Here is a 27,746-nt window from a genome sequence, read left to right on the forward strand (position 1 = left end):
AGTGTTCTGTATTTTTCTGAGGCACTATACTAAGCATCCTCCTGTTAAGATCTTGTGCCTGCTCTTTTGATACAAAATTGTTTTTACACAATATTAATGTATGATAACTATAAATATTTGGAATCTTGTGCATATTGAGAAAATGGGAAACACAGTCTTCAAGTATCTACAAAGTTTTCAAATCCTAGCCTAACTGCTCTGAATTAGGTATTCCACAGTTCCCCTAAACTGTTCGAGATCAACACCAATCTGGTTCCTTCGAAAGGAATATGTCTGACTTCCTTTCTCATTTATGTCTAATCCTAACATGACCTTCATCTCAAATGATCTTCTTGTCAACAGAGCATTATAGACTACTCTTGCAATTTCCAACAGTGCACGAGGAGGTTTGCTTTATTCTCAAGTAGAATTAAGAGTGCTTCCACCTCCAAAGATACACTATAATTGGATTAATAGGAAAGGCTTTAAGTTGGATGCAAAAAAATTAGGGGGTTTTACCATTCTTGTATTTATTTATTTTATTGCTTTTTTAAAATCTGCATTATTTGAGTTTTCCTGTGGTGTTCTGCAGAACATATTAATAGTATTTTAAAATGGAAACAATTCCTGATGCTTTGCAATAAGTTTTATTCATTACTTAACTATTCTTCATCTTCTGGGCTATCTTCAGCTGACTACTGTTTCTGCTGTTAAATTACTTTTCATCTCTCTCTCTCTCTACTGGATAATTTCCACAGTCAAGGCGACATTATTTTAAAATTATAAGAACCTATTTATTGTATAAAATAACAACAATGTAGGAAAAGGCAGACTGCTACTTACTGCAAAGAAGACAAGTCGAGTTGCAGACAGGCACAAGTAAAAGACACACGGAACTGCCAACTCCAGCATCTTGGGCCAGAATGCTGGAGTCGGTGGTCGCGTGTGTGTTTGTGTGTGAGTATGCTTGCTTTTGTGTGTGTGTGTGTGTGTGTGTGTGTGTGTGTGTGTGTGTGTGTGGGGCCGAAAGCTTTATGAGAGTGTCTTTTAATTGCGCCTGTCTGCAACTTGACGTATCTTCTTTACAGTAAGTAGCAATATGTCTATTCCTACACTGTTGATATTCCTGCCTGGAGTTTCCATTATTGTATTAAATGTGTATTTATGATCAACTTCTAAGTTGCAATCTCATAACTTTTGTACCCTCTGTTTATTTTATTTGTAGTTGTGTCAGTCAGTCATATATTGTGATTTTTGTCATGTTTTATTAATGCAATGTCTCATTATTGTCATTAATTTAATTTTGTTATGAAATTTTGTCCTTTGTATTGACTTGGTTGATTCTGATCCATTTCAGGATTCAATCTTGGCGTTCGACAGTCAGGTGAGAGAGTCCACAATGTTCAGCTCCCCCCATGGGCAGGTGGAGATGCACGCAAATTCATTCTAATCCATCGTCAAGCACTAGAGTCGGACTTTGCTCGAGAGAACTTGCCTCACTGGATAGATCTCGTTTTTGGGTACAAACAGACTGGTAAAGCTGCTGTGGAAGCCATCAACGTTTTCCACCCAGCGGTGAGTTGTTTGTTGTGATGTAGCATGAATACGAATCTGTTTAGTGCTGCTCTACCATTTTTGGCATGGGCAGGATTCATATTTGTCAGGCCTTCTAAGGGCTCTTAAATGCACATTCCATAGTTCACATTTCAGTGAGAATGTGATGATGATGTTGATGTTGATGATAATTTGTTTCGTTGAATTTCATGAGGCTTTGTGTTGGTGGTGCCCATTACATTTGGTCTTTATTCTCATATTATTGTTACATACCTAGAGAGACAATGAACTAGCAGAATAATGTAATTGGCCTATTATGATATTTTTTGTTATTTTGTGGTGTAGTTAAACTGGAAAACACAAAAGCTGAGTTATTATTAACCAAGCCCACAAGTGAAAACAAAGTTTTTGTAGCTATCCACATCTTTCTTAATATTTTTTTAAATTTTTTAATTTTTGAACGTCATAAATAATGAGAGATTAAACTACTATCCCTGCCATACAGATCCTTTCTGGTCACTTAGACAGTCTGTCAGTTTTCTCACTGTTTCATCAATTGCCATCATTGGTTAAATTGTTATCTGGCGCATTCTAACTGTCAACACCTTCTCAATTTATCTCTTGGACACTTTATGTAATAAACATTGTGTTTCCTCCATTCTGTGTGTCCTTGTCATTGTGTGTAACTTCATTGTTAAATAATGGCATTACCTTTGTTTGTAGTCATACACATTGTATACTGTGTTTTCATTACTCTCCTGCTGTGTTCAACAGTTATGTATGAAGTTCTAATCTGATAGAAAATAATAATGCAAAAGCAGTAATAATGTTAGTAGTACTGGTGCATGGTTGTGTGTAGAGATAAAAGGAGATTTCTGATAGTGTTAGTAAGCTCAAACAGGTTAAAACCAGTGTAGTATTATTACGCCAACTCATTTTCCTTGAATTGCACTGATACAGCAACAGAATAATGTACATGTCACCACATCACAAGAAATGACTTGAATTCTTTCAAGAAGTTAGTGTGTAAAAATTGTTCCGTAGGGAATATTCAAGTGATCAGCACCTCACAAAGTCTGTGCACTTTTGAAATATACTTGTGTGGGCACAGCAACCAGATATCAGACGCTGCTCAACAAATGAGACTACCTTTTTTGTAACTAAAGTGTGCATTGATATCACATATTTGTATAAAGTAATGAGCACAAAATGAAACCAGTTATTGTGAATTGGAGAAATGCGTTACTAATGCCACAAATGATGGTAATTTTGATCTGCAAAAATACATTGGTAATTTCGATCTGCAAAAATACATTGATGACCCCTGTACCAAAAAGTGTTACTGTTTGGGAGTAATGACTGCTGTGTTGGTGATAAGATATTGGGCATTGTCTTTCAGCATCATAGTGATTGTGTTAATGTCAGAAAAAAAATCAATGTTTGTTTCTTTTCTTCGTGATGTCTCCAACAAAATGATTAAGGAACTAGAAATCTTAATTAGATTTGTACATCACAAAATGCTTGAATCCAACAATTATCTCATTGCAGACATATTATGGGTTCGACGCAGAAAGTATTCGCGACCCCCTGGAGAGGGCAGCATGGGAGACGATGGTTCGTACCTATGGGCAAACACCACGGCAGCTATTTCGCTCCCCCCATCAGATGGCTGCTCAGACCCTCACATCGAAAAGACTGTCAACCACTTCAAGACTTCCCATGGTGAGCCTCTGCAATGTGATGATATACTAAGGTTAATCACGGATTTACAAACGTGAAAAAGTGCTGCAGTCGGTTTCAGTGTATGGCTTGTCAGCAGTATTTGCTATGTCTACATTCCTTTTCCTTCACAATATCTTTAGGTTGCCAGTAATGTAATGTTTCTAATTCTTTGTATATCTAATTGCAGATGATGAACAGCCAACAGCACTCAGGGTTGGCAGCATTTTAAACTAATTATTTACCTTTTGAAACAACAGTCACAGGGTGTGCTCACACTCTTTCCATCATCTACGCTTTATAGGCTTTGTGTATATGCATGTTGTGATGTAAACTAAACAAAAGCAGTAAATTATGTGGGAGAGACAGAAATCTAGAAATCTATAGTGAAACATTGGTGGAAGAGTGACAGGTGAGAGTTAATAAGTGAAAAATGATCCAGTAAATTCTATAGAGAAGAAACAGAAAAACAAGAGAAACTGATTAGGATATAATAGAGGGGAACATTCCGCGTGGGAAAAATATATCTAAAAACAAAGATAATGTGACTTACCAAACAAAAGCGCTGGCAGGTCGATAGACACACAAACAAACACAAACACAAACATGCACACAAAATTCAAGCTTTCGCAACCAACGGTTGCTTCATCAGGAAAGAGGGAAGGAGAGGGAGAGAAGAAAGGATGTGGGTTTTAAGGGAGAGGGTAAGGAGTCATTCCAATCCCGGGAGTGGAAAGACTTACCTTAGGGGGAAAAAAGGACAGGTATACACTCGCACACACACCCATATCCAACCGCACATACACAGACACAAGCAGACATTTGTAAAGGCAAAGAGTTTCGGCAGAGATGTCAGTCGAGGCAGAAGTACAGAGGCAAAGATGTTGTTGAAAGACAGGTGAGGTATGAGCGGCGGCAACTTGAAATTAGCGGAGGTTGAGGCCTGGCTGATAACGAGAAGAGAGGATATACTGAAGGGCAAGTTCCCATCTCCGGAGCTCTGACAGGTTGGTGTTAGTGGGAAGTATCCAGATAACCCGGACGGTGTAACACTGTGCCAAGATGTGCTGGCCGTGCACCAAGGCATGTTTAGCCACAGTGTGATCCTCATTACCAACAAACACTGTCTGCCTGTGTCCATTTATGCGAATGGACAGTTTGTTGCTGGTCATTCCCACATAGAAAGCGTCACAGTGTAGGCAGGTCAGTTGGTAAATCACGTGGGTGCTTTCACACGTGGCTCTGCCTTTGATCGTGTACACCTTCCGGTTTACAGGACTGGAGTAGGTGGTGGTGGGAGGGTGCATGGGACAGGTTTTACACCGGGGACGGTTACAAGGGTAGGAGCCAGAGGGTAGGGAAGGTGGTTTGGGGATTTCATAGGGGTGAACTAAGAGGTTACGAAGGTTAGGTGGATGGCAGAAAGACACTCTTGGTGGAGTGGGGAGGATTTCATGAAGGATGAATCTCATTTCAGGGTAGGATTTGAGGAAGTCATATCCCTGCTGGGGAGCCACATTCAGAGTCTGATCCAGTCCCGGAAAGTATCCTGTCACAAGTGGGGCACTTTTGTGATTCTTCTGTGGGAGGTTCTGGGCTTGAGGAGATGAGGAACTGGCTCTGGTTATTTGCTTCTGTACCAGGTCGGGAGGTTAGTTGCGGGATGCGAAAGCTGTTTTCAGATTGTTGGTGTAATGGTTCAGGGGTTCCGGACTGGAGCAGATTCGTTTTCCACGAAGACCTAGGCTGTAGGGAAGGGACCGTTTGATGTGGAATGGGTGGCAGCTGTCATAATGGAGGTACTGTTGCTTGTTGGTGGGTTTGATGTGGACGGACGTGTGAAGCTGGCCATTGGACAGATGGAGGTCAACGTCAAGGAAAGTGGCATGGGATTTGGAGTAGGACCAGTTGAATGTGATGGAAACAAAGGAGTTGAGGTTGGAGAGGAAATTCTGGAGTTCTTCTTCACTGTGAGTCCAGATCATGAAGATGTCATCAATAAATTTGTACCAAACTTTGGGTTGGCAGGCCTGGGTAACCAAGAAGGCTTCCTCTAAGCGACCCATGAATAGGTTGGCGTACGAGGGGGCCATCCTGGTACCCATGGCTGTTCCCTTTAATTGTTGGTATGTCTGGCCTTCAAAAGTGAAGAAGTTGTGGGTCAGGATGAAGCTGGCTAGGGTAATGAGGAAAGAGGTTTTAGGTAGGGTGGCAGGTGATCGGCGTGATAGGAAGTGCTCCATCGCAGTGAGACCCTGAACGTGCGGAATATTTGTGTATAAGGAAGTGGCATCAATGGTTACAAGGATGGTTTCTGGGGGTAACAGATCGGGTAAGGATTCCAGGCGTTCTTTCTTGAACATCAACATGTTACTAATGATTGTGAACACTTCATACTAGTGATAAGATTTTTAGACCAGCTGGTGACAGCAGTGGTGTGGTACATTATTACTCATCTCCCAGTCAGCAGGCTTACCTTGTTTTAAAAACTGAATTAATTGCACACTGCACCAAATCACCAGACTGAAGGCTCAAACAAGTGCTTTGTCAACAACAAAAAGTGGCAAACCCCCTTTGGAATTTTGCTGTATATCTGAGAAGCAATTTGTTGTGCATGTTTCGTGACAGCAGCACTGGTAGTGCATGAAGATCAACAATAGCCAAGTTGCTAGAAGTAGCCAATACAATGCATGCAACAATGCAGCTGACAGCAACAATTGCCACGATGTCATCAGAAGATGACGCCATCTGATGGGCACCAAACTTACCCAAAGAGACAACACTGGATTGCAATGTCACCATTCCACATCATTCTGATCATTTCTGAAGAGCCCCACGGTTTACACGCTACATTTGAGACGCTAGCCAGATGGGCTCGGGCATAGCACCAATGGGGTGATAATAGTAAATGGCCATGATCCTGGTACATTACAGTGCCAGAACCACAAGATTACCCACAACCTGGGAGCAACTTAATTAATGCTTCATGATATCACAGGCATTTTGGTCGACAAGCATCCAAATGCACAAAACCGTGCACCTACCCATATGATGGCTGCAATCTGGATAAATCATGACGAACCAAAAGTTGAACAAAATTCACCATCTACCATGGTTGCAAGGTAAATGCCATCACACCTCAGTAAATGTAATACACCACAACAGCTGTTATGACCGTGGCGACTATGGCTGTCACCAGTGCAGTTCTATGCAGTGCAGTTCGTGAGTGTTTGAGCGTGTGTTGTACTGCTGTCTGCAAAGCAAAATGGAAATCCTGCCATATTTACCACAACCACTAGCATTACAGTTTCACGTGCTGGAAAATACTTTTACTACGTCCTATAGTCTTTCAACTGATGAAATGCAGTTCATACTAACAATTAATGCCAAGGACTCTCACGCATTGCTTTTAGTGTCAGATATTATTATAAACACACCAGAAATAGGCACCAAAACCTAACAACCACCTTATTTAAAAGGGCCTGCAAATCATAGGATGAAGCAGCCAGCAAGCGTTAAACAATGAGCATATTGCTGATAGAACACAACAGATTATTGGTGCCACACACACACTATTGTTGACAAGTCATAGATGACCCAAACAAGGTTAAGTAATATCTGGATCAACCAGCTGCCGCTACCAGTTAAGGCAGCAGTCTTAACATGTGGAAGAGATGACATTAATTAATAGCAAAAATTGCAGACATGGTCTACCACTTGATTCAGCACAAAAATGTGCCATCAGTGATGCAGTCCCAACAAGATGACATCACCACAGTGGCAGCCTCTGCCGTCAAACAGGATTACCAGCTGACAGTTTATGACCAACTTCAGGCACAGTTTGGATGCATTCAAACAAAAAATTAACAAGAAGGAAGACAAGACAAAAACCCACATGACACAAAAAGATGCCGCCATTTTCAAATTCCTCTGTTCCAGCCACTGCTATTGTAAAAAACGATGCATGAAGCAATGCTCGCCCATGTGCTGGTATCACAGTTGCTTTGGTGCATTGGCTGTGAAATGCATCACATTCTGTGTTTACCCACACATAAACTGACCACAAGAAAGATCACAAGTGCCCATCAGTCGACACACAAACACTGATACGACATTAATGGTGATGATGATGACATCAAAATCACTGCCCCAGAAGCTGTCTAAAGAAACAGCCCAGCAGTTGTTCCTTTACATGTGGTTACTGTCAGACCACAAGGAATGTCAACACTGTGGCTGTGCACAGCCAGCACACACACATTAGTCAGGATAGTGTTTTTAAAAGATACTAGTAACTGTACATAAGTGACAAACAGTTGTGCCGTACATATCTGATGGATTGCAGTTTTGGTGTGGGTACCTCTAGCAATACATCAGCAACAGAAAGATACTCTTACATACGGATTACTTACATAAGCTGACAATTAAACTGATTCCACTTTTGTTGTTGTTGTTGTTGTCTTCAGTGCAGAGACTGGTTTGATACAGCTCTCCATGCTACTCTATCCTGTGCAAGCTTCTTCATCTCCCAGTACCTGCTGCAACCTACATCCTTCTGAATCTGTTTAGTGTATTTATCTCTTGGTTTTCCTCTGTGATTTTTACACTCCACGCTGCCAATACTAAATTGGTGATCCCTTGGTGCCTCAGAATATGCCCTACCAACCGCACAAATTTCTCTTGTCTCCAATTCTATTCAATACCTCCTCATTAGTTATGTGATCTATCAATTTAATCTTCAGCATTCTTCTGTAGCACCACATTTCGAAAGCTTCTATTCTCTTCTTGTCCAAACTATTTATCGTCTACATTTCACTTTCATACATGGCTACACTCCATACAAATACTTTCAGAAACGACTTACTGACACTTAAATCTATACTCAATGTTAACAAATTTCTCTTCTTCAGAAACGCTCTCCTTGCGATTGCCAGTCTATATTTTATATCCTCTCTACTTCGACCATCATCAGTTATTTTGCTGCCCAAATAGCAAAACTCTTCTAGTACTTTAAGTGTCTCATTTCTTAATCTAATGCCCTCAGCATCACCTGATTTAATTGGACTACATTCCACTATCCTTGTTTTGTTTTTGTTGATGTTCATGTTACATCCTCATTTCAAGACACTGTCCATTCTGTTCAGCTACTCTTGCAAGTCATTTTCTATCTCTGACAGAATTACAATGTCATCGGCGAACCTCAAAGTTTTTATTTCTTCTCCATGGATTTTAATTCCTGCTCCAAATTTTTCCTTTGTTTCCTTTACTGCTTGCTCAATATACAGATTGAATAACATCGGGGATAGGCTACAACCCTGTCTCACTCCCTTCCCAACCACTGCTTCCCTTTCATGCCCCTCGACTCGTATAACTGCCATCTGGCTTCTGTACGAATTGTAAATAGCTTTTCACTCCCTGTATTTTACCCCTGCCACCTTCAGAATTTGAAAGAGAGTATTCCAGTCAACATTGTCAAAAGTGTTCTCTAAGTCTACTAATTCTAGAAACGTAGATTTGCCTTTCCTTAGCAAATCTTCTAAGATAAGCTGCAGGGTCAGTATTGCCTCATGTGTTCCAATATTTCTACGGAATCCAAACTGATCTTCCCAGAGGTCGGCTTCTACCAGTTTTTCCATTCATCTGTAAAGAATTCGTGTTAGTATTTTGCAGCCATGGCTTATTAAACTGATAGTTTGGTAGTTTTCACATCTGTCAACACCTGCTTTCTTTGGGATCGGAATTATTATATTCTTCTTGAAGTCTGAGGGTATTTCATCTGTATCATACATCTTGCTCACAAATGGTAGAGTTTTGTCATAGCTGGCTCTCCCAAGGCTGTCAGTAGTTCTAATGGAGTATTGTCTACTCCCGGGGCCTTGTTTCGACTTAGGTCTTTCAGTGCTATGTCAAACTCTTCACGCGGTATCATATCTCCTATTTCATCTTCATCTACATTCTCTTCCATTTCTATAACATTGTCCTCAAGAACATCGCCCTTGTATAGACCCTCTATATCCTCCTTCCACCTTTATGCTTAGAACTGGGTTTCCATCTGAGCTCTTGATATTCATGCAAGTGGTTCTCTTTTCTCCAAAGGTCTCTTTAATTTTCCTGTAGGCAGTATCTATCTTACCCCTAGTGATATGTGCCTCTACATCCTTACATTTGTCCTCTAGCTATCCCTGCTTAGCCATTTTGCACTTCCTCTCGATCTCATTTTTGAGATGTTTGTATTCCTTTTGCCTGCTTCATTTCCTACATTTTTATATTTTCTTCTTTCATCAGTTAAATTCAATATCTCTTCTGTTACCCAAGAATTTCTACTAGCCCTCGTCTTTTTACCTAATTGATCCTCTGCTACCTTCACTATTTCGTCTCTCAAAGCTACCCATTCTTCTTCTAATGTATTTCTTGCCCCCCACTCTTGTCAATTGTTCCCTAATGCTCTCCCTGAAGCTCTCTACAACCTCTGATTCTTTCAGTTTATCCAGATCCCATCTCCTCAAATTCCCACATTTTTGCTGTTTCTTCAGTTTTAATCTACAGTTAATATCCAATAGATTGTGGTCAGCGTCCACATCTGCCCCTGGAAATGTCATACAATTTAAAACTTGGTTCCTGAATCTCTGTCTTACCATTATATAATCTATCTGATACCTTCTAGTATCTCCAGGCTTCTTCTATTTATACAACCTTCTGTTATGATTCTTGAACCAAGTGTAAGCTATGATTAAGTTATGTTGTGTGCAAAATTCTACCAGTTGGCTTCCTCTTTCATTCCTTACTCCCATTCTATATTCACCTGCTACGTTTCCTTCTCTTTTTTTCCCTACTATCAAGTTCCAGTTACCTGTGACCATTAAATTTTTGTCTCCCTTCACTATCTGAATAATTTCTTTTATCTTATCATGCATTTCATCAATTTCTTCATCATCTGCCGAGCTAGTTGGCATATAAACTTGTACTACTGCGGTAGGCGTGGGCTTCAGTGAATGTAAAACTACAATAACCTTGGTCTCCTGACAACTATTAGAATGTACTTTTATATTTGCTGATTCTATATTAGGCACTAATTTCTACACCGTTGCAGACTGGAAATCAATTATGCTCAGCAAAACTTAGGATTAGGACTGAAATTCTAAAATGACAATTAGGTAAGACTATAGAACTGCAAAACTGCAACAGACATAAAGATGAACATAAACAGTGAAAGTGTCACCACATAATCTGAATTATTTTATGCAATCCAGAGAAACTTAACATGCTCAAGATCATACCTCAACCTCCAGAATACATTCTTGGATATCTTTCACAGTTAAAGAATAATCATCTGTTTTGGCAATATAATATAAATTCCAGAAAAGAAGAGAAAGGAAAATTGAAAAAAACAGAAGTATCCATCTCCACAATCAACTGAGGGTCACAAAGTGCAGCCTCCATCTTATTTATAGAAACCAGCACAGCATAGCAGCATCAAACAAAGCAAGTGGCACCACACTGATGTCACACCCTGTCTTCCTGTTGCCCAGAAGCCTATGACAGTGTAATATCAATTTACTGTTACCTGCAGATGACCTACCAATGCAGCACTCCTGTGTTATGTAACTGAGTGTGATGAGCAAAATCAATGAGATGCATACAGCAGCAACACCTATATCACTGTCACTTCATCAGGAGACCCTTTGAGCTCCACAACAGCTGATGCCAGTTTGTATGAGGGCCAGACATTGAGTTTTCCACCAGTTTGCCTACATTCCCAGAGCTCTGCTCTACTGCAGGGGGAGGAGGGACAGAAGTGCTTTGAGTGTAGTGCCGACTGTTTGGTGGACACAGTGTACCTCTGTTCGTGCTGAGCAGTGAAGTCAGTCTCTCTCTCTGCCTGGTACCGGACATGTTCACTTCTCTTACAGTGTCTGAGTCAATATTATGTGTGTATTTTCAATCTATATGTAAATTTGGATCTGCTTCAGTGTTTTTATGTGTGTATTATTTATTGTGGCTCATGTACCCATATCACCGCTCATTCATTAGACACATCACTCATTAATTAAACAAAGGAAATAGAAAAGTCTCAAAGAAGACTTGCGTGATTTGCAACAGAACTGCTTAAGCAACTACAAAAATTTAAATCAGGATTGATTATCACCATTAACAGGGTTTACAGGATACCAGTTGAAAACTGAGGTTTGCTCTTCCAGTATGGACAACCAGTCTTCTGAAAAAAGTATGAGACCCTATTATATTACTACCCTATCATATGTATTGTGTAAAGAACAAGATGGTATAATTAGGAAAATTAGACAAATATTGTAGTATACCAGCCATGCTCCATGTGGATATCTATGAAAGAAACTGAAACAAGGATGAATTTGGTTACTGAAAGGGCAATTGGGCTTCCTCATGTCTGTAAATTTTGAAGCACATTAATGAAACATGTTATTTTAATACTCATTGTTATTTACAGAATTGAAGTTTGTGACTTTGGCCAACTAATCTCAGAGCCTGCCACAGCACTCCTTGCATTCAGTAAGGCAGTTCATATGACCACCTGAGGAGTTTCTCATTGTGTCCTGGGCCTAACAAAGCCTACTGCTGCTGTATGCCGCCTGTCGTCACATTCTTACTGCATGATGCTCTCTTTTGTGACAAAGTATTGAATTTCAACAGAAGCAGTGAAATGATTTTTTGCTGTAAACTTTTTATTTTCACAAATAATTCTATCCTCCCAATATTATGCAACACAACACTCATATGCTTCAAATAAACACAAACAAAACATAACGGTACAATTTCTTAACAACAGTACAGAAATATTAGATTGCCCCCTCACCATATAGAGAAGGCATTGAACTGCAAATGGGCTCAAGAAGTCTTTTTCATTGTCTGTCTGAAACTCAGTGCCTCCTCTATATGGTGAGTAGCAATCTATCCTTTGCATATTATTGTTGTTCCTTCCTCGACCTTCCTTTGTTTGAGTATCTTTATTCGTTGACATGTAAGACATATACGATCTACAAAGATATACAAGTTGTCTTTTCCTCTTTTCATTATTTTATAAGTTATTGTGGTTTTGCCACTACAACAGCAGACAGGCTAGTTTTCCTAAAAGACCATTGAAGCACTGCATGTGACTGTACTAAGTTCTTTGAACCTGTTTGGCCTCACAACTGGGTTTCCCTACCCACTTACTTTGCTCTCTTCTGTGAGTCCCATGTCCAGCACACTGTAATACGTTCTTGTTATCCTGGAGCAACACGTACTTCTGATCTGTGACAGTTTTCCATAAAAGTTTATGTATGATTGTGTAACACTTTGTCAAGTGAAAACCATTAGTGTATATGGTATCAGCTACATTTCTCACATAACCTGAATGACATTACTGCTTCTGTTCAAAGCTTTTAGTGCATTTCCCCTTAGAAAGTTGTATCACAGTTAATGTTTAGTACGTATAACAAATAATATTGCCAACTTTATAATGTTGTGTCATCATGGATGTTCTTACATGTGACAAACTAAAAAAAAAACATTTCTGATAAAATTTTCTTGCACTTCCAGCCACATGAAATGGTTAGGCGTCTATGAGATTTAAGATGGGTTCTCCTTGGCCATCGCCAAGTGCCAACTGTTGTCTGTCATGCAAATACTTGGCAGAAAACTGTAGCATCCCATTAATTAATATACAATTACAGTAAACTGTTATTTCAGTTGAACTGAGCCAAATAGAGCTGGACTGGGCTGCAGATCCAGTCTTTTCCATTGTTGAATTTTTTAAACCTCTCTCACAGTAGCAAAGAAAATCAGTAGCATTGGACACCACTTTAAGATTGTTGCTTAAACAGATAAGACATGCAGATTATTGACAGTAATGGATGAATTATTGACAGTAGATGATCTATGATTCACTACATATAACTAACAATGCATTACATTTTACCTTAGGTGTATTCAATGCATTGTGTAGTTTTCAACATGTGTAAGACTAGACCATCAAGTCAATACTCCCACAGAATGTAAATGTATTAGTCTGTGAAATCGTGTGAGTAGCCAAAATTTGCATACTGCTCACTTGCACATCTATACAAGGAGATGGCTGCAGATGGAGAGAAACTCCATCAGATAAAACAAACACTAGGTGGCAGATACGCATCAGTGATTTAATATTGTTGTTTACGGGGAAAAATAAATATTCTAATGGAGATTAATTAAACAACCAAAAATTATACAAATTTACTTAAAAAATAGTGATGGACACTACAAAATTCATGGACATTTAACTGCTTGATGTGACAGAAAGCTTGAGAAAATTTTCTATCAGTATATATTACTATGAAACCAAGTATTGGTGTTTTACCTGTTACAACAAAACTAGCATTCTCCAGCTCAGTGCGTGGAATGTTAGATTCCTTAATTAGGTAGACAGATTTGAGAATTTAAAAAGGGTAATAGGTCGGTTGAAGGTAGTTTTAGTGGGAGCTGGTGAAGGAAGAACAGGACTTCTGGTCAGCTGAGTGTAGGATTATGAATACAAAATCAAGTAGGGTTAATGTTTGAGTATGTCGAATAATGAATAAAAACATTAGAGTGAGCTAATATGAAAATCATAATGAACACATTACCACAACTAATATAGGCAGTAAGCCAACACCCACAGGATTTTATGCCTGCTAGCTCTGCAGATGATGCAGAGACTGAAATAATGTGTGTTGAGATAAAAGGAATGATTCGTATCATTAAGGGAGATCAGAATATAGCTGTGATGGGGAATTGATGTTCAATATGAGCTAAGGAAAGAGAAGGAAAAAAACATTAGAACATCGGCTGTGGCAAAGCCACCTAGTAGAATTTTGACAAAAGCACACTTTAATCATCACTAGTACATGATTTACAAATTGTTGAAGAAGATTATATGCGTGGAAGAGACCTTAGCACACTGTAAGGTATCAACAGAAATCTTCAATCCAGATTTTAAGCTGCAGTACATTTCCAGGGGCAGATGTGGATTCTGACCATTGGTAATTAAATGCAGATTAAAACTGAAGAAACTGCAAAAGGGTAAGAAATTAAGGATGTGGGATCCAGATAAATTGAAAGAACCAGAGATTGTTGAGAGTATAAGACGAAGCATTAGGCAACATTGGACTGAAAAGAGGGAAAGGAATACAATAGAAAACTAATGGTAGCTGTGAGAGATGAAATAGTGAAGGCAGTAGAGGATCACATTGGTAATAAGGCAAGGCCCGATAGAAATTCTTGGGTAACATGAGAGATATTTAAGTGACAAATGATAAAATATAAAAATGCAGCAAAGGATGCAGGGAAAAGGGGTTACAGAGATCTTAAAAATGAGATTGACAGGAAATGTAAACTCACAAACCAGGAACAGCTAGAGGAAAAAAGCAGGGTGAGAAACCAGCATAACTAGGGGAAATATAGATGCCAGATATAAGTAAACCGGAAAGACCTTTGAGAAGAGAGAAGCAGCTGTATGAATACCAGGGACTCGGAAGGCAAACTGGTACTAAGCAAAGAAGAGAAGGCTGGAAGGTGAAAAGGAATATACGAGAAGCAAACTTGAGTACAGTATTATAGACAGAGAAGAAAATGTTGGTGAAGATGAAGATGAGAGATATGATACTGTGAGAATAATTTGATAGAGGATTGAGAGATCTAAGCCAAAACAAGACCCTCATAATTAATCAAATCCTTGGGAGAGGCAGCCATGACATATATGAGAGAGGCAAAATACCCTCAGACTTCAAGAAGAATTTAATGATTCCAATTCCCAAGATAGCAGGTGCTGACAGGTATGAATACTATGACTATAATAAGTCGTCGTTACAGCATATTGACACCTATTACTTATAGAACAATGGAACAACATTGCAGAAGAGACAGTCAAGGAGCATTCTAATGGAATGGATAGTATCTTGAAGAGATATTATAATATGAACATAACAGAAGTAAAACATGAGTGACCCTGAGAGAATTTGGTTAGTAATAAGACACTAAAAGTAGTAGATGAGTTGGGCTATTTTTCCAGCAATAATTGATGATGGTTGTACAGAGGAAGTAAAATGCCAGCTAGCAATAGCAAGAATAGGAACTGTCAGTTTGGCACAAGAAGTGTGTGTGTTTGTTTGTTTGGGTGGGGGGGAGGTGATGTGGGGAGGAGAAAGGGGGGGGGGGGGGTTTGTAGAGTGAGTCCAAGAGACAAATACAGTAATCAGGTTCAAATGGGGATAGGTTGCAGTACTTATTCGGAGGTGAAGAGCCTTACACAGAATAGACTAGCATGGAGAGCTGCATCAGATCAATGTTTGGACTGAAAACAACCAAAGCAACATAAACATTATTATTGTCACATTTGCTCAGCCTTTGATTACTCTAAACAATTATATGGCTAAAGTTCTTCACCCAAATCACTGTAATGGCTTTCTGTGTGCCCAGCAGGTTAAAACAATGAAAATAGACAACCAGCAGTAGAAACATTATTTTTGTGAAAGACATAACTACTGCAGCCTGTATTCATGTCCACCTGCTTATAGAATTCGAGCCACTATCTCTCTATAAGATTTTGGCATTCCATGCTTCCTTGCATGAACAAATTGCCAGTACCTTGATGCCTCTGTATGTCTCCTTTGAACCACTCGCTTCATTAAGTTAGGTTTAGCCATAAACACCTTCTCTCTCCTTATCGTTGTTTGGTTGATCTACCCATCCAGTGATTAGTATTCTTCAATGCCACCATATTCTAAAACCTTCTATTCATTCTCTTCTTGTCTGAACTGAAGCATTCTGTTCTTTTTTTTTATTCCAAAACACCATGTTCTACTAAAACATGGTGATTTGAGCACTGTGTTGTAACCTCACAAATTTATGTCTTTTTTCCAAGATATTTGTAGTGACAGCTTGACACGGTCAACATTTAACGGAGACTGTCTGTGCAGGACGGGCTCGTGCGGGGTCTGCAATGGGGCCACTATGTGGGCTCGCCAGCTGAGCCAGAACCATCAGAGGTCTGGCAGCGTCGACACCGTGTGCCTGTTGGCCACCTCATCCCGTTGGCTACAGGGGATGTGTACGGTCTCGCACTGCACACCTGCCTGCTGCTTTCATACACCAAAGACCGCGGTAACTTTCAAAACTAAATCTCTCTCTCTCTCTCTCTCTCTCTCTCTCTCTCTCTCTCTCTCTCTCTCTCTGTGTGTGTGTGTGTGTGTGTGTGTGTGTGTGTGTGTGTGTGTGTGTGTGTGTGTGTCTTTGTTGTTTTGGTTTCAGCAAACATAACTTGTGTGTATGCAACAGAAATTTAGCTGTGTGTGAGTTTTCCCAGACTCTTTCGCTTTCCTGTTTATTTATTCTTTAGAATCAATTGAGCTAAGATTATAAGATTAACTCATAGTTGTCGAGCTGATTGTGTTGTACTTCATACTATACTTGTGTATTAGCATGTGAATACTGCATATTTATTGTGCTGTTGTGTCCATATTATCACTGTGGATATTTTTTATTTCTAAACTTATAAACAATACAATCGCAAGTATTATTTGAGTTTGAGGAAAGAAAAGTCGGCAGAAGGTTACAGTAAAAATGTCCCTTCTACAAACAGATGTGGCCATTACAGACAGAACATGAGCACAGATTGGGGGAGATGGAAGAGAAAGCTGACTGTCCCATAGCTCACCTCTAGTGATTTAGGGAAGCCGTGGACAACCTAAACCTGCCTGCCCAAATGGCCACTAGAACTGCTAACCTCCTGAATGAGAGTCCATCACCATCGCCTAGCATTACCTCTCAGTTTTGGTCTGAGATGAAAGTGGTGGTACACAGCTGAGATGTCATTAATTCAACATGCTGTGGGAAGCAGACATGTGTATAGAAATTATAAACAGTGTTATTGACATTGGCATCACAAATGACAATGGCATATTTGTTTTGACTACTCTCTGTTCAAGTCATATTGTTGCATTGGAAAAGAGTGTGTGAGTTGTGATAGAGATGACTTCCATCTCCCAGACTCCATTAATGGATGGCTAGGCAAATGACTGGTGTAGGTGTTTGAGCAACTGTCAGTTATCATGGCTGTTCCAAATTGTGGGTGCTCTGAATAATGAGTGCTAAATCTGAGGAGATAAGTGTATCTTCTCAAATATTTTGCTGGGTGCTTTCTTCTGTCAGAACATTTTCGGAAACGTTTGGATTTTATTGTGAGTTTCACACATGGGGCTCTTACTATTGCCTTCCCTGCAACTCAGTACATCACTTTTCAGAAATTTCACAAAGGATCCAGATTGATATATCACTACAGGTTGTCTGCTTGAGAAAGTATCAATTGCTAAAACTTTATTTTCCTTCTATGCAAACTGTGGGCAGAAATGTTCTCATACCTAAAAGAGATGTTTGAATCATCTGTGCAGATAAAGTTAAAAAGTTGTCGTACTGGGGCTTGTTACCTAAAACTTGTATTCTAATTTTTATTGATATCTATTTATTAAGTATTGTTCTGTTATGAAATTACACTGGACAAGATGTGAACTCTATCCTGGACTGATATATGTAACAAAAAAGGAATATCACATTATTAATAAAAAAAATTCCAGTACACAAAGAGTCCACTGAAATTGGAACTTGCAAATGCCTTGTGCAGAGCTTTTTTTCCACATGAGGTCAAGATCTTGTTTGTGTGTGTGTGTGTGTGTGTGTGTGTGTGTGTGTGTGTGTGGAGAAAAAGAAAACCTGGTTGTTACTGATCAGCAGTATTCACCTGGTGAGCACTACAGATTCATGAAAATGAAAAGTGCAGTTTGTCTCAAATGAATTTTCTGCTGTGTATTGCTACAAAAGTTAGAAAAAATATGTACATATGATATAAAAATGGATGGAAATTTTAATGTAAATTAATAGTTCCACATAAAACATTTATAAAATTATTGATAAATTCAGGAATTTTTCTCTTATAATTGCTCTCTTTTGGCCTTTATTATTATTATTATTATTATTATGACAGTAAACACAGCAGATGAGTTTACTATACTGGATTCTGTATTTCATCACTAGTTGGATACTTCCTGGGAATCTAGGAATGTGTGATGTGTTGGTGTGCAATTCATGCAGAACCCAATCAAGTGGCTCTCTGTGGCTGACACATGTATTTCTCATCAATGCTAAAGGTTTTCAGGAGCCCACATGATCTTTTGACCCTGCACCCAGTGAGCTGAGAGCCACGGGGACCTCCTAAGTTTTGCTGGTTTCCAATAGACACACTGTAGATCTAGATCCAGAGTTCCCAGTCTTCATATCTGGCAAGTTTTTAAAGTTGTTTTCTTGTCTGTTCTGTCATTATTTGGGATGCCAGTGTCAATAATACATGCTTTCCTTTTCTCCACAACTGTGATGTCTGGTGTGCTCGATTCCAGCATTCAATCTGTCTGAAGTGTGAAGTTACAGAGTCATTTAGCACATTTATTTTCAACAACTTTATCTGTGCACATTTGTTTCAGAGACTACTGCAAAATTTTTGTGACTTACTGAAATCATTTAATAAAGCAACTTGTTTCGAGGTACAGATCTCATCTTCAGGCTACAGTGGCAACACCAAAAACTATCAACAAAAGTAACACAGATGTTAAAGTTGTTCTTCACAGCCTTGGTATGTGCTGAGGTCCTCCTTGAGAAGAAGAGGAGGATAACTTAAAATGAGGGAATACTCATTCTGTTTGTTGGTCAGCTGTTCATATAAATTTTATTAAATATTCATTCACTTTGTTCATTCGATATGGCATGTTCAGTTACTTCTGTTAGTATGGCTTCTCAAATCTTGTTAACCATTGTTCATAATCTTGCAGTGGGCATTTCAAACACATCACAACTCATTCTGCTGTGTATGACAAGCAAGATGATGATCGCACCAAAGCTTGTTTCTATAGTCAGTGTGCCTTTAAGCTTTTTCTGGCGTGTGGTCACAACAGTTCATAGCTACCAGCAGATCCTACTTTTGGCTTAAGTTCCTGTGAATAATTTGTGCTGTGGCTTGTAATCAATCTGAGTAATCTTTTTGCAGTAGGTCAATATATGGCCAGTTGTTTCATCAGCTAATTTGCAGAGTCTGCATGGTCATTTACTGATTTCTTGATACTATGTTGATGAATTGTTTTGGTGCAACAAAAATCAGTATTTCGGTTTCCTTCTTTAGACTTCTTTTGGTCAGCCAAAACACTGGCTTCTTCATCTATTTTGCCTTCAACCTTCCCCAGTAATTGCCTGTGCAGTGGTGTATTGCACAGGCCATGGTTCAGCATTGTAATATAGCTTTCTGGTATTGAGTCTTGGTTTTCTGTAACTTGAGAAATTTCCTGTTGTCGACTTCAATCAGAGCTAATGCTTTCCTATCTTCCACATAATCTGCTAAACCATGCTTCTCTTCTTCCATTGTCTTCCTCAGTTAGAAGAGTCCTCCACTGCCTGTTTTCCTGGGCAACACAGCTTGTAGACACCACTGTCAGGGTAGAGTACATGGTGAACTGCCGTGAGTTTTCCTGTTTTGCTGTCCAGATTATCTAGCTCTACTTGGGTCCAGGTCACAATGCCTGCAGTGTATGTGATGATGGCCATGGTCCAGGCATTGAGTGCCTTGATGGTATGGCTATCATTCAGCTTGCTATTCAAAATTTTTTGGTCCCTTAGGTATAATTTTTGCTGACTGCATTTTTTACATATCCATATTTGATATTCTCCAACTGTACATTTCAGGCTGGCACCACTAGATGGTTTATCCATTTAGTATTTTGATGCCTTCACATTCTGAGATTCTCCCCTTCTTGAGTGTCAGTGTGGCATTCCAAGATTGCATTTGTGCCTTCCACTCGGGTATGATCCCTGTGGCAGGGGATTGGGGATGGGAGTCGCATAGGGATGGACTATGATGTTGAGGCTTTGGGAGGGGTTGGAAGTATCTTAGGTATGATGTTCCTCATTTCAGGGCATAATGATAAATAATTAAAGCCCTGATAAGGACATGGTTCAGTCATTCCAATCCAGGGTGGTACTGGGTAACAAGGGGGGTGCATGTTTGTGGTTGGTTCTTGGGATGGATTTGAGGATCAGGTGTTTGTGAGGATATGGCACAGGAAATCTGTTTGTGAATTAGGGTCTCAAGGGTACTACCTGTCTGTGAAGGCCTTTATGAGGTCTTCAGCATCCTGGGTGAGGGAGTTCTCACCACCACAGATGTGTCTACAACGTGTGGCCAGGCTGTATGGGAGGGAGCTTTTGGTGTGTAATGGGTGATAACTGTCAAAGTGGAAGTACTGTTGATGAATGGTGAGTTTGATGTGGACCAAGGTGTTGATGGTGCCATCTGAGAGGAGGAAACTGACATCTAGGAAAGTGGCACGATGATGGAGGACAGAGGACCAGTTAAGTGGATGGGGGAGAAGGTGTTGAAGTTGTGGAAGAATGAAGATGAGGTGTCCTGGGCATGGGTACAGATTATAAAGTGGTCTTCAATAAACTTGAATCAGACCAGGGTTTCGGGTTTTGGGAAGCTAGTATTGTTTCCTCTAGGTGTCCCATGAAGAGGTTGGCATAGGATGGTGCCATGTGGGTCCCCATGGCTGTGCCACAATCTTGTTTGTATACCTTCCCTTCAAAAGTGAAGTAGTTATGGGTTACCCTTCAAAAGTGAAGTAGTTATGGGTTACCCTTCAAAAGTGAAGTAGTTATGGGTTACCCTTCAAAAGTGAAGTAGTTGTGGGTTAGGTGTACAAGGAATGAAGTGGTGCGTTTGGAATCTGGATGGTGTTGGGAGAGGTAGTCATAAATTGCGGCAAGGCCATGGGGACAAGGTATGTTGGTGTACAAGGAGGTTATATCAACAGTGACGATTAGGGACCTGGGAGGTAAGGGTGTGGGAATGGTGGAGAGCTGGTGCAGGAAGTTCTTGGTATCTTTAATGTGGGAGGCTAGGTTTCGGACAGCTGTTTGGAGATGTTGATCAACAAGAATTGTGATTCTTTCAGTGGGGGCTCTGTATCCAGCCACAATGAGGTGCCTAGGATTGTTAGGTGTGTGGATTTTGGGGAGCATCGGGAAGGTGGGTGTGCAGGGTGTTGTTGGGATGAGTAGGGAGATGGACTCAGGAGAGAGGTTCAGGGAAGGGCCTAAGGATTTCAGAAGAAATTGGTGGTTATGTCAGATTTCTGGGGTGGGGTCACTTTGGCAGAGCTTGTGGATGGAAGTGGACAGTTGGCGGAGGCCCTCTGCCAGATAGCCACTCCGGTTCATCACAACAGTGGTGGAACCTTTGTTTGCTGGAAGGATTATCAGGTCAGGAGCAGTTTTTAGGTTGCAAATGGCAGTCCTTTCTTCTGCTGAAAGATTGTTGTTCTTAGGGAGGGACCTGGGGAAGACTAGTGAGGCTAAATTGGAAGATGGGAGTTCCTAGATGGTGACCAGCAATGGTTAGGTGGGAGTGTGGGAGGGTCACAGTTGAATTGTGGTACAAATTGGGACAAGCAGGGTTCAATGTTGGGATTGGAATGACTAGTTGGAGGGGTTGGTGGCAAAGAACTGCTCCACTGTATGGAGTGGGAGAAGTAGAGTAGGTTTTTCACAAGTCAAACAAGGTTAAAACAGCGAGTAGGGCTGAATGTGAGGCTTTTGGATAGGACTGAAACTTATGTATGGCAGAAAATTTTGGTGGAGAGGTTGACTACAGTGTTCTGACATTGTTTCAGCTCTGGATTTTGTGGTGTGTTGGTAGGGGTTTTGGAGGATCCAAACTTGATCATCCACCCGACGGACAAATGTTCCACCACTGTTGTGGTGAAAAGGAGTGACTACTTGGTAGAGGGCCTCTGCCAGTTGTCTGACACCTCTATCTACAAGCTGTGCTGAAGTGACCCCATCCCAAAAGTCCAATATAATCTCCAGTTCCAGCTGAAATCCTTAAGCCCTTCCCAGAACCTCTCCCCTGAATCCATCTCCCTCCACACCCCAACAACAGCCCACACACACACCTTCTACATGCTCCCCAAAATCCAAAAACCTAAACAATCCTAGGCTCTCATTGTGGCTGGTTACAGTGCCCCCACTGGAAGAGTCTTGGCCATTGTTGACCAGCACCTTTCTGCAATTGAACACTACCTCTCCCAATGTTATCCAGATTCCAAACCCACCATTTCATTCCTTGTACACCTGACCACCTACATCCTGACCAATAAATGCTTCACCTTTGAAGGAAAGGTATACAGAGAAGTTTGTGGCACAACCATGAGGACCCACATGGCGCTGTCCTATGCCAGCCTCTTTATGGGGTTCCTAAACTCCTGGTCTGGTTCAGGTGCATTGATGACATCTTTATAACATCTACCCAAGGCCAGAACATCTTATCCTCATTCCTCCACAACCTCAACACCTTCTCTCCCATCCATTTCACCTGGTCCCCTTCCCCCCTCAAGCCACCTTCCTAGATGTTGATCTCTTTCTCTCAGATGGCTCCATCAACATTTAGGTCCACATCAGACTCACCAGCCACGAACAATACCTGTACTTTTGACTGCTTCCAGACCAAAAAATCCCTCCCAGACAGCCTGGCCACCTGTGGTAGATGCATCTGCAGTTATGAGAACTCCCTCGCCCGGTATGCTGAAGGCCTCACAAAGGCCTTCAAAGAAAGGCGGTAACCTCGAGACCTAATTTACAAACGGATCTCCCGTGCCATATCCTCACAAATACTTGATCCTCAAATCCATCCCAAGAGCCAGCCATAAAGAAACGCCCCCTTGTCACCCAATACCACCCTGGATTGGAATGACTGAACCATATCCTTACCAGGGCTTTGATTATTTATCATCACGCCCTGAAATTAGGGACATCCTACTCGAGGTACTTCCAACCCCACCCAAAGTGGTGTTACACCATCCAGTCAACTTCTGCAACATCCTAGTCCATCCCTATGCAACTCCCACCCCCAACCCTGTACCACAGGGATCGTACCCCTGTGGAAGACCCACATGCAAGACCTGCCCAGTCCACCACCCAGCACCAGCTACTTCAGTCCCATCACAGGCTTACCCTACCCCATCAGAAGCTTGGCCACCTGTGATAGCAGCCACATTATATACCAGCTCTGCTCTGCAACCACAACACGGCATTTTACATTGGTATGACCACCAACCAGCTGTCGACTAGACTGAATGGGCACTGCCAAACTGTTGCCAGGAACAAGGTGGACACCCATGGCACAACATGCAGCACAGCACCTGCTTTATAATCTGTGCCATCTGGATCACCACCACCAAGACCACCACCCTAAACCTGAGGTAACTCGCTGCCCCCCCCCCCCCTCCCTCAATATACTCTCTCTCTCTCTCTCTCTCTCTCTCTCTCTCTCTCTCTCTCTGTGTGTGTGTGTGTGTGTGTGTGTGTGTGTGTGTGTGTGTGTGTGTGCATACCATCCCCTGCCCCAGTTCCCCCTCCCCCCTGCCCAATTTGTGTCCCCACATGAGCTAGCTGTGTGCTGTTATCTGACACTAGTCTATGAAACTGCTTGCCCGGCCACATGCCACCTGCCCCCTCTACCTGCACCCCTTGCTAACAAGTAGACATTGCCCAACTCCCCCATGAGCCACTAGACGCTTCCCCACAACCTCCTCCCCACCTCGTGCCTCTCTCCATCCCTCATATGTGTGTGTATGAGTTGTGTATGCATGAATGCCTATGTGTAGGTGTCTAATTCAGAAGAAGGCCTTTTGGCCAAAAGCATACTTGATTAACAGTCTTTTTGTTGAGATTGTCTGCAGTTCAATATCTCCACTATATTGTGAGTAGCAACCTATCCTTTTCATAATATTGTTAAAATTTACATAATGCAATCTACAATACATTTTTATACCTGTCCCATTGTTAACAAAAATAAAGAAAAACAACCACAACTATACTGAAAGAAGTGGCGCAATGCCTCCAGTTGGCCGGACTAGTGCATTTCGAGATATGCCGCCACCCAATGTACTAGCCTACCGTTGAGCCCTCACCTGTGTAGTGTTGTCACCACCACCCCACTCTATCAGAAAGTTCTGCAGCCGAGCTGCTCACTCCTGTTGATCGCTCCCAAAGTGGCCTCCTCTGCTTCCAGCAGACATTATTTTATATATTTACCAATGAACCCTTGAAATATGTTCCTTCCAAAATGGGTAAGACTAGTTGGTCTGTAGTTTCTACTGTCATCCCGTGTTCCTTTCCCCTTGTATACAGGTGTTAGTACTCCTTTTCATTTTTCTTTATACAAAAGCCAAATCATGATCTTAGTTACAGCAAAATGCTCTGACCCATGACTTTTAGGATTTGTGAGTATAGTGTACTGTTCACCCATTCTGGATTCCTGGAACCTATTGCAGTTATTGCTTTTTTATGCCTCCCTTGATATTATTTTGTCTCTGCATGAATATGAATGTTTAAAATTATCCTTTGTGTATAAATTTCTAAATTTATTTCCTCTTTATAATTTTCCCAGTGTTTGCTGTGACAGGTTTGATTATTCATTGACATATACACAAATTAATTTCACGAAGCTCATACTGATGTTATGCCGCCCCCCACTCTCTCTCTCTCTCTCTCTCTCTCTCTCTCTCTCTCTCTCTCTCTCTCTCTCTGTGTGTGTGTGTGTGTGTGTGTGTGTGTGTGTGTGTGTGGGGGGGGGGGGGGGGGGCAGTGAGAGGGGGGGGGGGGGTGTCCTCAGATGTCCTGATGGAAACTTCCTCTATATAACTATTGAAATAACAGCTTCCAAGGTTCAGAAATATTTGATACATTGCACCATTGTGATACAATTTTCTAAATAATATCTCTTATGTGTGCAGGTCTCGGTGTAGTGAGTGGAACATCAGTACATGGGGCTGCTTTGTTGTCCTGGGGCCATCCAGATGGCATTGTGCGTGCTAAGGTTAAAAAGGAGCAGCCACCTTGGCCAGTCATCAGCACATCAGCAATTGATCCAGTTAGTGACCTGTATAGTTGTTCTACAGATTTATGTTATTTCCACAAATTTAATTGTAATATGTAAATTTTTAATATCACTGTTTTTATTGTTGACAGTTTCTAGTATTCATTAGACTAACTCATGCTAATTTAAAAACTTCTGATTGTGAAGAGAAAAGGCAGTGGAAGAGGAAGAGGAGAGAGGATGAAAGGAAACTTCTAAACTAGACAGTGCAGAAGTCTTATACCTGCCACTTGCTGCAGTAGAAGTTCATAAAATCCCTTGTAGAAGTGTAAATAGGAACTACAAAATGAAGCATAAACACTCCTCTCAAAGAACACGAGAGTAATTGTTGTCTGAAAAACTTGAGTAAATCAATCAGTGCAAAAAGCCATTCAACAACCAGGATCACATAAAATATTTCTGTATTCGAGGCTATGCCGTCATCATCAGGTCTTAAAATCTTTCGTTGTAAAATATGTTCATTTTATGCTGAACCTCTTGCACAAGATGTCAAATAGATAAAAATCAGCTTATATAAAAGGTTTGTCATTGCTAGCAATATAGCGGAGATGCTGAGTCGCGACAGGCACAATAAAAAGATTCACACAATCATAGCTTTTGGCCATTAAGGCCTTTGTCAGCAGTAGACACACATACACACACGCGCACACACACTCACGCAAATGCAACTTGCACACATATCTGCAGTCTCAGACAGCTGAAACTACACTGGTAGGAGCAGCTCCAGTGCATGATGGGTGTAACGAGTGGGTGGAGGTAAGGAGGAGGCTGGGGCAGGGACGGGGAGGGAGTGGCGGACAGTGAAGTGTTGCAGTTTAGACGGAGGGCAGGAGAGAAGGTGCGGAGGGGGGAAGGGGTAAGTAGCAGAAAGGAGAGAATTAAAAGACTGGGTGTTGCGGTGAAATGATGGCTGTGTAGTGCTGGAATGGGAACAGGCAGGGGGCTGGGTGGGTGAGGACAGTGACTAATGAAGTTTGAGGCCAGGAGGGTTACAGGAACATAGGATGTATTGCAGGGAAAGTTCCCACCTGCCCAATTCAGAAAAGCTGGTGTTGGTAGGAAGGATCCATATGACACAGGCTGTGAAGCAGTCATTGAGATGAGGGGTATCATGTTTGGCAGCTGTCTTCAGCAACAGGGTAGTCCACTTGTTTTTTGGCCACAGTTTGTCAGTGGCAGTTCATGCGGACAGACAGCTTGTTGCTTACCATGCCTACAGAGAATGCAGCACAGTGGTTGCAGCTTATCTTGTAAATCAAATGACTGGTCTCACAGGTAGCCCTGCCTTTGATAGGATAGGTGATATTGGTGACCGGACTGGAGTAGGTGGTGGTAGGAGGATGTATGGGATAGGTCTTGTACCTAGGTCTATTACAAGGGTATGAGCCATGAGGTAAGGGATTGGGAACAGGGGTTGTGTAAGGATGGACCAGTATATTGTGTAGGTTTGGTGGACGGTGGAATACCACGGTAGGAGGGGTGGGAAGGATAGTAGGTAGGACATTTCTCATTTCAGGGCACAACAAGAGGTAATCGAAACCCTGGCAGAGAATGTAATTCAGTTGCTCCAGTTCCGGATGGTACTGAATTACGAGGGGAATGCTCCTCTGTGGCCGGACTGTGGGACTTTGGGAGGTGGTTGGAGACTGGAAAGATAAGGCACGGGAGATTTGTTTTTGTAGAAGGATGGGAGGATAGTTACGGTCAGTGAAGGCTTCAGTGAGACCCTCGGTATATTTAGATAAGGACTGCTTGTCACTGCAGATGCGACGACCATGGGTGACTAGGCTGTACGGAAGGGACTTCTTGGTGTGAAATGGGTGGCAGCTGTCGAAGTGGAGGTATTGCTGGTAGTTACTAGGTTTGATATGGATGGAGATACTGATGTAGCCATCTCTGAGGTGGAGGTCAACATCTAGGAAGGTGGCTTGTTGGGTTGAGTAGGACCAGGTGAAGCAAGTGGGGGAGAAGTTGTCGAGGCTCTGGAGGAATGTTAATAAGGTGTCCTCATCTTCAATCCAGATAGCAAAGATGTCATCAGTGAATCTGAACCAAGTGAGGGGTTTAGGATTCTGGGTTTTTAGGAAGGATTCCTCTAGATGGCCCATGAATAGGTTAGCATAGGATGGTGTCATGTGGGTGCCCATAGCAGGGCACCAACCATGTGGTAAAGGGAAAAGAACTGTGGAGAGTCAGTCGAGGAAATGGTTGGTATCTTTTATGTAGGAGAATAGGTTCCAGGTAATAGGTTTAAGGTGTTGATCTACAAGAGCAGAGATTCTCTCAGTGGGGGCACAGTAACCAACTACAATGGGGTTTCCTGGATGGTTGGGTTTATGGACTTTAGGAAGCATGTAGATGGTGGGAGTGCGGGGAGTGGTAGGGGTAAGTAGAGAGATGGACTCTTGGGAGAGGTTTTGGGATGGACCTAAGGATTTGAGTAGTGACTGGAGATCCTGCTGGATTGCTGGAATGGGATCACTGTGGCATGGTTTGT

General features: G+C 41.4%; 1 protein-coding gene across 1 annotated transcript in view; it reads left to right on the forward strand.

Moving 5' to 3' along the window:
* Positions 1 to 27,746, forward strand: part of LOC124803150 (lysosomal-trafficking regulator) — a 593,053-nt gene that overhangs the window by 540,237 nt on the left and 25,070 nt on the right. Inside the window, exons 49-52 of the mRNA XM_047264331.1 lie at positions 1,337 to 1,554; positions 3,082 to 3,255; positions 16,197 to 16,380; positions 25,107 to 25,243. Of these exons, the coding sequence (XP_047120287.1) occupies positions 1,337 to 1,554; positions 3,082 to 3,255; positions 16,197 to 16,380; positions 25,107 to 25,243 (713 nt within the window). The remainder of the gene's footprint in view (positions 1 to 1,336; positions 1,555 to 3,081; positions 3,256 to 16,196; positions 16,381 to 25,106; positions 25,244 to 27,746) is intronic.

This window comes from Schistocerca piceifrons, chromosome 6, assembly GCF_021461385.2.
Source record: "Schistocerca piceifrons isolate TAMUIC-IGC-003096 chromosome 6, iqSchPice1.1, whole genome shotgun sequence".
NCBI lineage: Eukaryota > Metazoa > Arthropoda > Insecta > Orthoptera > Acrididae > Schistocerca > Schistocerca piceifrons.